The sequence below is a fragment of the Pseudophryne corroboree genome, chromosome 5 (genome assembly GCF_028390025.1).
Source record: "Pseudophryne corroboree isolate aPseCor3 chromosome 5, aPseCor3.hap2, whole genome shotgun sequence".
Taxonomy (NCBI): domain Eukaryota; kingdom Metazoa; phylum Chordata; class Amphibia; order Anura; family Myobatrachidae; genus Pseudophryne; species Pseudophryne corroboree.
This window is the reverse complement of record NC_086448.1, coordinates 11066558-11080566: the sequence shown is the minus strand read 5'-3', so window position 1 is coordinate 11080566 and position 14009 is coordinate 11066558. Positions and strand designations below refer to the sequence as shown.

The following is a 14009-nucleotide window of genomic DNA, read 5'->3' as shown; positions in this document are numbered from 1 at the left end:
GATTTAACTTTAAAGCCTTTAAAGTTGGAGCCTTACTAGCATCTAAGTGCTCCTAATGATCCTACAGAACCCTCTCCTCTGTGAACTCCCCAGGCCCATGGCTACAAACCTTTACAACTATTGGTGCTTTACTCGATCGTGAGACAAAGTAACAACCCCCTGTCATTCATCTGATTACTAAACAGGATAACAGATGTGTCTTCATATTTTATTGCTGCAGTTGTACCAAACATTCCCCCTCTGTGTGCCAGGTCACGAGAGACTCTGCAGCATTGGGCATCTTCTCTGCATCTTGGTTGGGTGAAAATGTGCCTTAGTCACAAAGCAGTATAACTAGGACGGTACTAATTAATTTGATATGTGACATTTATATCTCTGTGTGTGACCGAGTCTCTGAATCTGAATACAAAGTGCTACGATGCAGCAGCTGCAGTTTTGTTCCATTCGACATGTTGCTGTGCTTCATATAGAGACTCAGTCGTACACAGAATAACCGTAAGTGTTGGTTACTTCATTTATGTTTTACACCTACACTAATAGTTTGCAATATGCTATATTTTACATGTTCATAAGATCGGTAACCCAACAGCTGACTTTTGATTGGCAGGAGGACAATCCTTGGTGTAGTGTCTATAGAAGTGACCCAAGCACCATGTTGATCCATGGCCCTTCTCCATCAGGTCATTCTCCTGCTCACTTCCGGTAAGATGAATAAGAGCAACGGGGAAGGGAGAAGGCGCCACTCTGGGAAAGTGAGCATTCCACTAGCTGGAGACATACTGTAGGTATAAATAGGGAAAGCTAGAGAGGGCTTCTCTATGTCTTCATTACATTGTGCAGGAAAGCCACTTCACAAAGTACTGCCGGCACACTTCCGGGCACAAAGCCCCCACCACCAGGATCTCCACTTGCTCTATTAAGAGCTGTAAACATTATATAAATAATATGTGCATAATTTAAACTTGCTATTAACCCTTTTATATTTCAGCATGGCTCATACTTATTAGAGATGTGCACTTGAAATTTTTCGGGTTTTGTGTTTTGGTTTTGGGTTCGGTTCCGCGGCCGTGTTTTGGGTTCGACCGCGTTTTGGCAAAACCTCACCGAATTTTTTTTGTCGGATTCGGGTGTGTTATGGATTCGGGTGTTTTTTTTTAAAAACACTAAAAAACAGCTTAAATCATAGAATTTGGGGGTCATTTTGATCCCAAAGTATTATTAACCTCAAAAACCATAATTTCCACTCATTTTCAGTCTATTCTGAATACCTCACACCTCACAATATTATTTTTAGTCCTAAAATTTGCACCTAGGTCGCTGGATGACTAAGCTAAGCGACCCTAGTGGCCGACACAAACACCGTGCCCATCTAGGAGTGGCACTGCAGTGTCACGCAGGATGGCCCTTCCAAAAACCCCTCCCCAAACAGCACATGACGCAAAGAAAAAAAGAGGCGCAATGAGGTAGCTGTGTGAGTAAGATAAGCGACCCTAGTGGCCGACACAAACACCGGGCCCATCTAGGAGTGGCACTGCAGTGTCACGCAGGATGGCCCTTCCAAAAAACCCTCCCCAAACAGCACATGACGCAAAGAAAAAAAGAGGCGCAATGAGGTAGCTGTGTGAGTAAGATAAGCGACCCTAGTGGCCGACACAAACACCGGGCCCATCTAGGAGTGTCACTGCAGTGTCACGCAGGATGGCCCTTCCAAAAAACACTCCCCAAACAGCACATGACGCAAAGAAAAAAAGAGGCGCAATGAGGTAGCTGTGTGAGTAAGATAAGCGACCATAGTGGCCGACACAAACACCGTGCCCATCTAGGAGTGGCACTGCAGTGTCACGCAGGATGGCCCTTCCAAAAAACCCTCCCCAAACAGCACATGACGCAAAGAAAAAAAGAGGCGCAATGAGGTAGCTGTGTGAGTAAGATAAGCGACCCTAGTGGCCGACACAAACACCGGGCCCATCTAGGAGTGGCACTGCAGTGTCACGCAGGATGGCCCTTCCAAAAAACCCTCCCCAAACAGCACATGACGCAAAGAAAAAAAGAGGCGCAATGAGGTAGCTGTGTGAGTAAGATAAGCGACCCTAGTGGCCGACACAAACACCGTGCCCATCTAGGAGTGGCACTGCAGTGTCACGCAGGATGGCCCTTCCAAAAAACCCTCCCCAAACAGCACATGACGCAAAGAAAAAAAGAGGCGCAATGAGGTAGCTGTGTGAGTAAGATAAGCGACCCTAGTGGCCGACACAAACACCGGGCCCATCTAGGAGTGGCACTGCAGTGTCACGCAGGATGGCCCTTCCAAAAAACCCTCCCCAAACAGCACATGACGCAAAGAAAAAAAGAGGCGCAATGAGGTAGCTGTGTGAGTAAGATAAGCGACCCTAGTGGCCGACACAAACACCGGGCCCATCTAGGAGTGGCACTGCAGTGTCACGCAGGATGGCCCTTCCAAAAAACCCTCCCCAAACAGCACATGACGCAAAGAAAAAAAGAGGCGCAATGAGGTAGCTGTGTGAGTAAGATAAGCGACCATAGTGGCCGACACAAACACCGTGCCCATCTAGGAGTGGCACTGCAGTGTCACGCAGGATGGCCCTTCCAAAAAACCCTCCCCAAACAGCACATGACGCAAAGAAAAAAAGAGGCGCAATGAGGTAGCTGTGTGAGTAAGATAAGCGACCCTAGTGGCCGACACAAACACCGGGCCCATCTAGGAGTGGCACTGCAGTGTCACGCAGGATGGCCCTTCCAAAAAACCCTCCCCAAACAGCACATGACGCAAAGAAAAAAAGAGGCGCAATGAGGTAGCTGTGTGAGTAAGATAAGCGACCCTAGTGGCCGACACAAACACCGTGCCCATCTAGGAGTGGCACTGCAGTGTCACGCAGGATGGCCCTTCCAAAAAACCCTCCCCAATCAGCACATGACGCAAAGAAAAAAAGAGGCGCAATGAGGTAGCTGTGTGAGTAAGATAAGCGACCCTAGTGGCCGACACAAACACCGGGCCCATCTAGGAGTGGCACTGCAGTGTCACGCAGGATGGCCCTTCCAAAAAACCCTCCCCAAACAGCACATGACGCAAAGAAAAAAAGAGGCGCAATGAGGTAGCTGTGTGAGTAAGATAAGCGACCCTAGTGGCCGACACAAACACCGGGCCCATCTAGGAGTGGCACTGCAGTGTCACGCAGGATGGCCCTTCCAAAAAACCCTCCCCAAACCGCACATGACGCAAAGAAAAAAAGAGGCGCAATGAGGTAGCTGTGTGAGTAAGATAAGCGACCCTAGTGGCCGACACAAACACCGGGCCCATCTAGGAGTGCCACTGCAGTGTCACGCAGGATGGCCCTTCCAAAAAACATTCCACAAACAGCACATGACGCAAAGAAAAATTAAAGAAAAAAGAGGTGCAAGATGGAATTGTCCTTGGGCCCTCCCACCCACCCTTATGTTGTATAAACAGGACATGCACACTTTAACCAACCCATAATTTCAGTGACAGGGTCTGCCACACGACTGTGACTGAAATGACGGGTTGGTTTGGACCCCCACCAAAAAAGAAGCAATTAATCTCTCCTTGCACAAACTGGCTCTACAGAGGCAAGATGTCCACCTCATCATCATCCTCCGATATATCACCGTGTACATCCCCCTCCTCACAGATTATCAATTCGTCCCCACTGGAATCCACCATCTCAGCTCCCTGTGTACTTTGTGGAGGCAATTGCTGCTGGTCAATGTCTCCACGGAGGAATTGATTATAATTCATTTTAATGAACATCATCTTCTCCACATTTTCTGGATGTAACCTCGTACGCCGATTGCTGACAAGGTGAGCGGCGGCACTAAACACTCTTTCGGAGTACACACTTGTGGGAGGGCAACTTAGGTAGAATAAAGCCAGTTTGTGCAAGGGCCTCCAAATTGCCTCTTTTTCCTGCCAGTATAAGTACGGACTGTGTGACGTGCCTACTTGGATGCGGTCACTCATATAATCCTCCACCATTCTTTCAATGGTGAGAGAATCATATGCAGTGACAGTAGACGACATGTCCGTAATCGTTGTCAGGTCCTTCAGTCCGGACCAGATGTCAGCATCAGCAGTCGCTCCAGACTGCCCTGCATCACCGCCAGCGGGTGGGCTCGGAATTCTGAGCCTTTTCCTCGCACCCCCAGTTGCGGGAGAATGTGAAGGAGGAGATGTTGACAGGTCGCGTTCCGCTTGACTTGACAATTTTCTCACCAGCAGGTCTTTCAACCCCAGCAGACTTGTGTCTGCCGGAAAGAGAGATCCAAGGTAGGCTTTAAATCTAGGATCGAGCACGGTGGCCAAAATGTAGTGCTCTGATTTCAACAGATTGACCACCCGTGAATCCTTGTTAAGCGAATTAAGGGCTCCATCCACAAGTCCCACATGCCTAGCGGAATCGCTCCGTGTTAGCTCCTCCTTCAATGTCTCCAGCTTCTTCTGCAAAAGCCTGATGAGGGGAATGACCTGACTCAGGCTGGCAGTGTCTGAACTGACTTCACGTGTGGCAAGTTCAAAGGGCATCAGAACCTTGCACAACGTTGAAATCATTCTCCACTGCGCTTGAGACAGGTGCATTCCACCTCCTATATCGTGCTCAATTGTATAGGCTTGAATGGCCTTTTGCTGCTCCTCCAACCTCTGAAGCATATAGAGGGTTGAATTCCACCTCGTTGCCACTTCTTGCTTCAGATGATGGCAGGGCAGGTTCAGTAGTTTTTGGTGGTGCTCCAGTCTTCTGTACGTGGTGCCTGTACGCCGAAAGTGTCCCGCAATTCTTCTGGCCACCGACAGCATCTCTTGCACGCCCCTGTCGTTTTTTAAAAAATTCTGCACCACCAAATTCAAGGTATGTGCAAAACATGGGACGTGCTGGAATTTGCCCATATTTAATGCACACACAATATTGCTGGCGTTGTCCGATGCCACAAATCCACAGGAGAGTCCAATTGGGGTAAGCCATTCCGCGATGATCTTCCTCAGTTGCCATAAGAGGTTTTCAGCTGTGTGCGTATTCTGGAAAGCGGTGATACAAAGCGTAGCCTGCCTAGGAAAGAGTTGGCGTTTGCGAGATGCTGCTACTGGTGCCGCCGCTGCTGTTCTTGCGGCGGGAGTCCATACATCTACCCAGTGGGCTGTCACAGTCATATAGTCCTGACCCTGCCCTGCTCCACTTGTCCACATGTCCGTGGTTAAGTGGACATTGGGTACAACTGCATTTTTTAGGACACTGGTGAGTCTTTTTCTGACGTCCGTGTACATTCTCTGTATCGCCTGCCTAGAGAAGTTGAACCTAGATGGTATTTGGTAACGGGGGCACACTGCCTCAATAAATTGTCTAGTTCCCTGTGAACTAACGGCGGATACCGGACGCACGTCTAACACCAACATAGTTGTCAAGGCCTCAGTTATCCGCTTTGCAGCAGGATGACTGCTGTGATATTTCATCTTCCTCGCAAAGGACTGTTGGACAGTCAATTGCTTACTGGAAGTAGTACAAGTGGGCTTACGACTTCCCCTCTGGGATGACGATCGACTCCCAGCAGCAACAACAGCAGCGCCAGCAGCAGTAGGCATTACACTCAAGGATGCATCGGAGGAATCCCAGGCAGGAGAGGACTCGTCAGAATTGCCAGTGACATGGCCTGCAGGACTATTGGCATTCCTGGGTAAGGAGGAAATTGACACTGAGGGAGTTGGTGGGGTGGTTTGCGTGAGCTTGGTTACAAGAGGAAGGGATTTACTGGTCAGTGGACTCTTTCCGCTGTCACCCAAAGTTTTTGAACTTGTCACTGACTTATTATGAATGCGCTGCAGGTGACGTATAAGGGAGGATGTTCCGAGGTGGTTAACGTCCTTACCCCTACTTATTACAGCTTGACAAAGGCAACACACGGCTTGACAAATGTTGTCCGCATTTCTGGTGAAATACTTCCACACCGAAGAGCTGATTTTTTTTGTATTTTGACCAGGCATGTCAATGGCCCTATTCCTCCCACGGACAACAGGTGTCTCCCCGGGTGCCTGACTTAAACAAACCACCTCACCATCAGAATCCTCCTGGTCAATTTCCTCCCCAGCGCCAGCAACACCCATATCCTCCTCATCCTGGTGTACTTCAACACTGACATCTTCAATCTGACTATCAGGAACTGGACTGCGGGTGCTCCTTCCAGCACTTGCAGGGGGCGTGCAAATGGTGGAAGGCGCATGCTCTTCACGTCCAGTGTTGGGAAGGTCAGGCATCGCAACCGACACAATTGGACTCTCCTTGTGGATTTGGGATTTCGAAGAACGCACAGTTTTTTGCGGTGCTTTTGCCAGCTTGAGTCTTTTCAGTTTTCTAGCGAGAGGCTGAGTGCTTCCATCCTCATGTGAAGCTGAACCACTAGCCATGAACATAGGCCAGGGCCTCAGCCGTTCCTTGCCACTCCGTGTGGTAAATGGCATATTGGCAAGTTTACGCTTCTCCTCCGACAATTTTATTTTAGGTTTTGGAGTCCTTTTTTTTACTGATATTTGGTGTTTTGGATTTGACATGCTCTGTACTATGACATTGGGCATCGGCCTTGGCAGACGACGTTGCTGGCATTTCATCGTCTCGGCCATGACTAGTGGCAGCAGCTTCAGCACGAGGTGGAAGTGGATCTTGATCTTTCCCTAATTTTGGAACCTCAACATTTTTGTTCTCCATATTTTAATAGGCACAACTAAAAGGCACCTCAGGTAAACAATGGAGATGGATGGATACTAGTATACTTATGGATGGACTGCCGAGTGCCGACACAGAGGTAGCTACAGCCGTGGACTACCGTACTGTGTCTGCTGCTAATATAGACTGGATGATAATGAGATGAAATCAATATATATATATGTATGTATATATAATATCACTAGTACTGCAGCCGGACAGGTAGATAATATATTTATTAGGTAATGATGACTGATGACGGACCTGCTGGACACTGTCAGCTCAGCAGCACCGCAGACTGCTACAGTAAGCTACTATACTATAGTAGTATGTACAAAGAAGAAAGAAAAAAAAAAAACCACGGGTAGGTGGTATACAATTATGGATGGACTGCCGAGTGCCGACACAGAGGTAGCTACAGCCGTGGACTAACGTACTGTGTCTGCTGCTAAAATAGACTGGATGATTGATAATGAGATGAAATCAATATATATATGTATGTATATATAATATCACTAGTACTGCAGCCGGACAGGTAGATAATATATTTATTAGGTAATGATGACTGATGACGGACCTGCTGGACACTGTCAGCTCAGCAGCACCGCAGACTGCTACAGTAAGCTACTATACTCTATAGTAGTATGTACAAAGAAGAAAGAAAAAAAAAAAACCACGGGTAGGTGGTATACAATTATGGATGGACTGCCGAGTGCCGACACAGAGGTAGCTACAGCCGTGGACTACCGTACTGTGTCTGCTGCTAATATAGACTGGATGATAATGAGATGAAATCAATATATATATATGTATGTATATATAATATCACTAGTACTGCAGCCGGACAGGTAGATAATATATTTATTAGGTAATGATGACTGATGACGGACCTGCTGGACACTGTCAGCTCAGCAGCACCGCAGACTGCTACAGTAAGCTACTATACTATAGTAGTATGTACAAAGAAGTAAGAAAAAAAAAAAACACGGGTAGGTGGTATACAATTATGGATGGACTGCCGAGTGCCGACACAGAGGTAGCTACAGCCGTGGACTAACGTACTGTGTCTGCTGCTAATATAGACTGGATGATTGATAATGAGATGAAATCAATATATATATGTATGTATATATAATATCACTAGTACTGCAGCCGGACAGGTAGATAATATATTTATTTGGTAATGATGACTGATGACGGACCTGCTGGACACTGTCAGCTCAGCAGCACCGCAGACTGCTACAGTAAGCTACTATACTCTATAGTAGTATGTACAAAGAAGAAAGAAAAAAAAAAAACACGGGTAGGTGGTATACAATTATGGATGGACTGCCGAGTGCCGACACAGAGGTAGCTACAGCCGTGGACTAACGTACTGTGTCTGCTGCTAATATAGAGTCTAGACTGGATGATAAATTATTGATAATGAGATGAAATCAATATAATATCACTAGTACTGCAGCCGGACAGGTACTATATATATTTATTATGTAATGACTGATGACGGACCTGCTGGACACTGTCAGGTCAGCACAGCACCGCAGACTGCTACAGTAAGCTACTATAGTAGTATGTATAAAGAAGAATGAAAAAAAAAAAAACCACGGGTAGGTGGTATACAATATTATATATATATATATATATTATATACAATTATATATATATATATATATATATTAAACTGGTGGTGATTGATTATTAAACTGGTGGTCACTTCAGGTCACGTTGCAACTTGCAACTAGTACTCCGAGGCCTAAGCAGACAATCACAAAATATATTATTATACTGGTGGTCAGTGTGGTCACAACAATGGCAGTGTGGCACTGACTCTGGCAGCAAAAGTGTGCACTGTACGTTATATGTACTCCTGAGTCCTGCTCTCAGACTCTAACTGCTCCCCACTGTCAGTGTCTCCCCCACAAGTCAGATAATACACTTACAGTCACACTATCTAATCTATAAATATCACTTCAGCAAGTAGTATAGTAGTATACAGTATAGTAGTACTCCTCCTAATAATGCTCCCCAAAATACTGTGTCTCTCTCTTCTCTAAACGGAGAGGACGCCAGCCACGTCCTCTCCCTATGACTCTCAATGCACGTGTGAAAATGGCGGCGACGCGCGGCTCCTTATATAGAATCCGAGTCTCGCGATAGAATCCGAGCCTCGCGAGAATCCGACAGCGTGATGATGACGTTCGGGCGCGCTCGGGTTAGCCGAGCAAGGCGGGAAGATCCGAGCCTGCTCGGACCCGTGTAAAAAACCTGAAGTTCGGGCGGGTTCGGATTCAGAGGAACCGAACCCGCTCATCTCTAATACTTATACACCTTCAAGCGCTCCATTTATATAATTCTATTCACTATAACTTTTTTCTGAAGCTGCTACTCAAACCATGGTGCAGATCACTTTGTTCACATTGGAGGCCATACTCAGACGGATGAAATGCACCTAGCATAGGCTGCTGAAAGTGTCAGTGATGCGACCGATGGTGGCGTCTAAAGATGCACAAAGCATGATTACAGCGTCTGTGGACACTGACAGGGGGCGTCTCAGTCCTGCATATTTGGATTCATGGATGTACACTAGGGAAGGGCACTGTAGCATCATTAGCATAAAGTCCCAGACGCAACTACAGCAAAAGATGCAAGGAAGGCTGCAACTGTTTCCAACTCAGAATCAGACCCTATGAGGAGGAATCCCGCCCCCACAACAGACTCCTCCCCCACAAAATCCCCTGCCCCCATTAGGGCTTCATCCATAAATTTCCCAGGCTGGTTTTTCATCCTGATCCACCCCTAATCAGAGGCCATGGTTGTTGGCCAGTCACGGGTAAATAGCACAGCATAAATGCACAACTGCGGGTTCTTGGAGAGGAATTTGCGCTTACACTTTCTCTTTTCTCCTTTACTGGTGCAGTGACCCTAGCGGGATGATGTCACTGTGCATGTACAACCCACTGTGTTGAGTGTCATTGTGCCACACGACTGTGCAGTCAACTCCTCAGAGGTGAGACCTAACACCACTAATACTACCTGTCATACTGATATCACTTCCACTGGGTATCTACTGTGGCACCCCAGAGACAGTTGTGTATATCCCTTTAAAATATAATTGACAGTGTGTGCAATTGGATGACTCATTTGGTTAGTACAGTGGACGCTATGAGATGAACCAGAGCCAGGTCACGTGTCCCATTTGGGAAGTGGCAGGATCCGATTGGACAGAGTCAGAAATAGAAAGCGGAGCCTTGTGAGAAGAAAGGGGCAGTGATGCAGAAGGTTGAAGAGAAGCCATTGAAAGAGCTGGATGTGTGGCAAGAAGCTGGGCTGTAGAGCTGACTTGGCGCACCAGGTGGCAATGTGAGGCAGTGGAGAGCAGCGCTGCAGAGTAAAGGCAGTGGGGTGATTCCACAAGTGTGGAGAACTGGGAGAGCGGGCATGAGAAACTGCAGCTGGGGACTGGACATCGCTATGCCTAAGTAGAGGCACGGATGCCACATTTATTTTGAGAGAGCTGAAATCACTGAGACAGATTCCGGGAGAGACTGAAATAACATGTGAGGATCGGAGTGAGTAACAGAGATTGTTTGTTGTTGCGGACTGCAGGAGGGTGAGTTCTAAGCCCTATTGTCCACTGCACACATATACTACTCACGACCACATAGAATAAAGGGGTGCAGCCCGACACGACCGAGAATCACAAACAGTGACCCCAGTTTAAACACAATAATAACCAGTACAGAGACACTACTTGTGGGAAGAACTTCCTGAGTTATTCATTCCAAGAGATAATTACTACAAAGACAGTTGCTTGTTAGAGATCCTAAGACACCTTCATCACCTACAGCCTTATATAACATTGAACTATTACAATACTTTCTAACTGAACCATGGTTCAATCTTTCTTCTTAAAGTGCAGTTAGACCACAGGCGCCATTGTAACACTGTGGCACTGTAGGAGCTCCATCCCTTGTGCAACAAGTTCAGTTATACCACAGCCCCTCATTGCAATACTGTGTCACTGTAGGATCCATGAGCTCCAACGTAAAATGCCCTGAAGATTGGGTCATTTGTTTTAAGTATCAGGGATATTTAAAAAAGTAGCAATTGATATTGAAAACTGTATTCTTAATCATCTTCTTCACTGTTTTTCTTGTATAACTTCCACGGAATATGCATATATCTGTGATTAGATTGATTTAATTTCATGAAAGTCCCAGTGTAATGTGAGCTGTAGCTAAATGTAATTTTTTTGTAGTCATTTTCTTCCATTTTCAGTATAGTGATTATCCAATTATTGTCGTAAACCAATCACCATCTTTAATCCAGAAGTCCTTGCGGCCTAATAAAAGAACTTGCTGTTGGAGATTGCTGTCATTGAGTCACTGTTGCATATCAAGCTATCCTACCTCTCTGAAGCCAATACAACGAACAAGGTTTGGGGAGAAATATCTTAGGGAAAGGGTCAATCACCTAGGCACCGAACATCTGTGATACCTCTTCCAACCACTTAGACACCTGCCAACCCCGGGGTGTTACACTACTATACCACTGTGTATATACCGCTGTTATTGCTGTTCTTATTAAACCTTGCAAGCCCAGTTAAGGTACACGGTGTGGCCTAATCTCCAATATTTATTCTGCTGTTGCTTATTGCGAACTAATAGGACATATCAACACAGACAGGGCAATCCATTCGTATAAGCAGCATCATGCAGTAAGTTGACAACATGAATTATATATGGAATCAGTAGGCTAAAGCAGAATGACAAATGGTGTCAGCACACTCGCAATGGGCCAGCAATGAGCTATTACTACTCCCGTGATAATAGAAATACAGAGATCTCAGTTTTCATACATTTGCAAATACCTGTGTATGATTAAGCTGACAGGCTATGTCACGGCTTCTCTGTTTATGGCGGTCCCTAATGCTACTTTTCTTATCTAGATTAACTCCTCCCTGTCATGCACCTTTGAAGTTCCATTAAATTGATTGAGCAGGACACCATTTTATATTACTAAAGAATGGCGCCAGCTGCAGAAATTGTCTCTGGCAGCAATAATACACTTACTGTCACTGCATTAAGGCGCAAAGACAAAAAAGTACAAGAGCTGCAGTAGGCAGAACATGGCATCCATGTCATCTCACAGTGATCAAGAGACCACCATACAGAGACCCAGAGCTCTAATCCCAGACCTGAATGTTTAGGACGTATCATAAGTGATGTCATACACAGGCGCGGCTGCAGGGGCAATATTGGTGCTGCCAGGTCCTTGTCTATGACATTTTTCAGTCATATGGAGGGGCACACACAGTCATTATAAAAAGTCATATATACAGAAGGTGTCTCTTACTTTGCACATCTGGGTAATTGCTGGCCACTACCAGACAGAATTTCAAGGTAGAACTTGTGGTTTCCATTCCAGCTGCGAGCAGCATAGTGACTGTCATTATAAGGCTGTTATCACAGAAATGACTCCCCGGCAAATGTTCCTCCTGGTAAAGAAACAGCCACAAACATCATCACCAACCTCTCATCACAGAAAACTAAATCTTTGCAGTTAAAATAAACTGCAAATTACTATATAACAAGACCCACTAACAACATGAGTAATAAACAGGCGCATTATAAGGTGTATCTGCCCTGTAAAGCAATTATATAACAGATAACAGGGGTGACAGACAGAAGTCACTAATGCTGTATCCGTGCACCCACATGTAGCAGAGCCATGAGCACAGGGTATATATATATATATATATATATATATATATATATGTTGGATGTGCATCTACATGTAGCGGAGACATGAGCGCAGGGTATATATATAGTGTGCGCACCTACATGTAGCGGAGACATGTGCACAGGGTATATAGGATGTGCACCTACATGTAGCGGAGACATGTGCAAAGGGTATATATATATAGTGTGCGCACCTACATGTAGCGGAGACGTGTGCACAGGGTATATAGGATGTGCACCTACATGTAGCGGAGACATGTGCAAAGGGTATATAGGATGTGCACCTACATGTAGCGGAGACCTGTGCACAGGGTATATAGGATGTGCAGCACACACCCCTCAGGCAGCCTCAACTCCTACCTAGAATGTCTCCATCCCTGATCTCAGCCGGATCTCAGGGAGAAGGTGGCCTCTTTTTGAATCCAAGATGGCCATGTGTAACTGTTGTATCAGAATAGAGCAGTTTCACATCCGCCATCTTGGATACAGAATGAGAATGACTCTACCCTGGGAGCCGGCTGAGATGCGGGGAAGAGACAAAAGCTGTGACTGTAGCCCAGGTGAGTAGGGGGGAAGGGTAGGTAGGACATGTAGCCTATGTCCCTGGAGGGAGAGAGTTATAACACACCCTTACCCTGAGCCCACGTCTGCCTATGATGTCTACGGATGGCATTTGGTGGCTCTTACATCAATGGCAGTACACCATCGACCGTCATCACTGCAGTGTTTCCTACTCTGTGTAGAAATGGGATTGAGTAGGAGGTTGGCCAATTAGGAAATGTTGCTGGAATATGTGGCCACGCTGGGGGCAGGCACTTTATAAACAAGATACACTATAATTGTTCCTAGGGAAGCCCTGAATGTCTTACATGAGTTATGATTGGTGATATCTCAGGGCGCTAAGAATATGGCGCTGCACACTGTGAAAACGAATGTTCACAATTACTGAGCCGGTTCTATCCTAAACTGGCCATGTCTACAAAATGGGGCAAGACACCCTGTAATGTAAAATGGTCCCTGTCGCTACCGCTACCCCTCCTCCAAATGGCCGCAGCATGTCAGTCATTGGGGGCACAACATGGGGTGGTGCAGGACCCGTTCTGTACATGCGCAGTGCATTCACAATCAGATGGTTCTGTACATGCGCAGTGCATTCCCAGTCACATGGTTCTGTACATGCGCAGTGCATTCCCAGTCACATGGTTCTGTACATGCGCAGTGCATTCCCAATCAGATGGTTCTGTACATGCGCAGTGCATTCCCAATCAGATGGTTCTGTACATGCGCAGTGCATTCCCAATCAGATGGTTCTGTACATGCGCAGTGCATTCCCAATCAGATGGTTCTGTACATGCGCAGTGCATTCCCAATCAGATGGTTCTGTACATGCGCAGTGTATTCCCAATCAGATGGTTCTGTACATGCGCAGTGCATTCCCAATCAGATGGTTCTGTACATGCGCAGTGCATTCCCAATCAGATGGTTCTGTACATGCGCAGTGCATTCCCAATCAGATGGTTCTGTACATGCGCAGTGCATTCCC

At 46.3% G+C, this 14009-nt stretch overlaps 1 protein-coding gene across 7 annotated transcripts in view; it reads right to left on the bottom strand.

Annotated features, from left to right (window-relative positions):
- Positions 1–14009, bottom strand: part of LOC134927086 (cytochrome P450 2F2-like) — a 322012-nt gene that overhangs the window by 7726 nt on the left and 300277 nt on the right. For all 7 annotated transcript variants that reach the window (XM_063921090.1, XM_063921085.1, XM_063921092.1 and 4 more), the window contains one exon: positions 12081–12222. In XM_063921090.1, coding sequence (XP_063777160.1) covers positions 12081–12222 — 142 coding nt within the window. The remainder of the gene's footprint in view (positions 1–12080; positions 12223–14009) is intronic.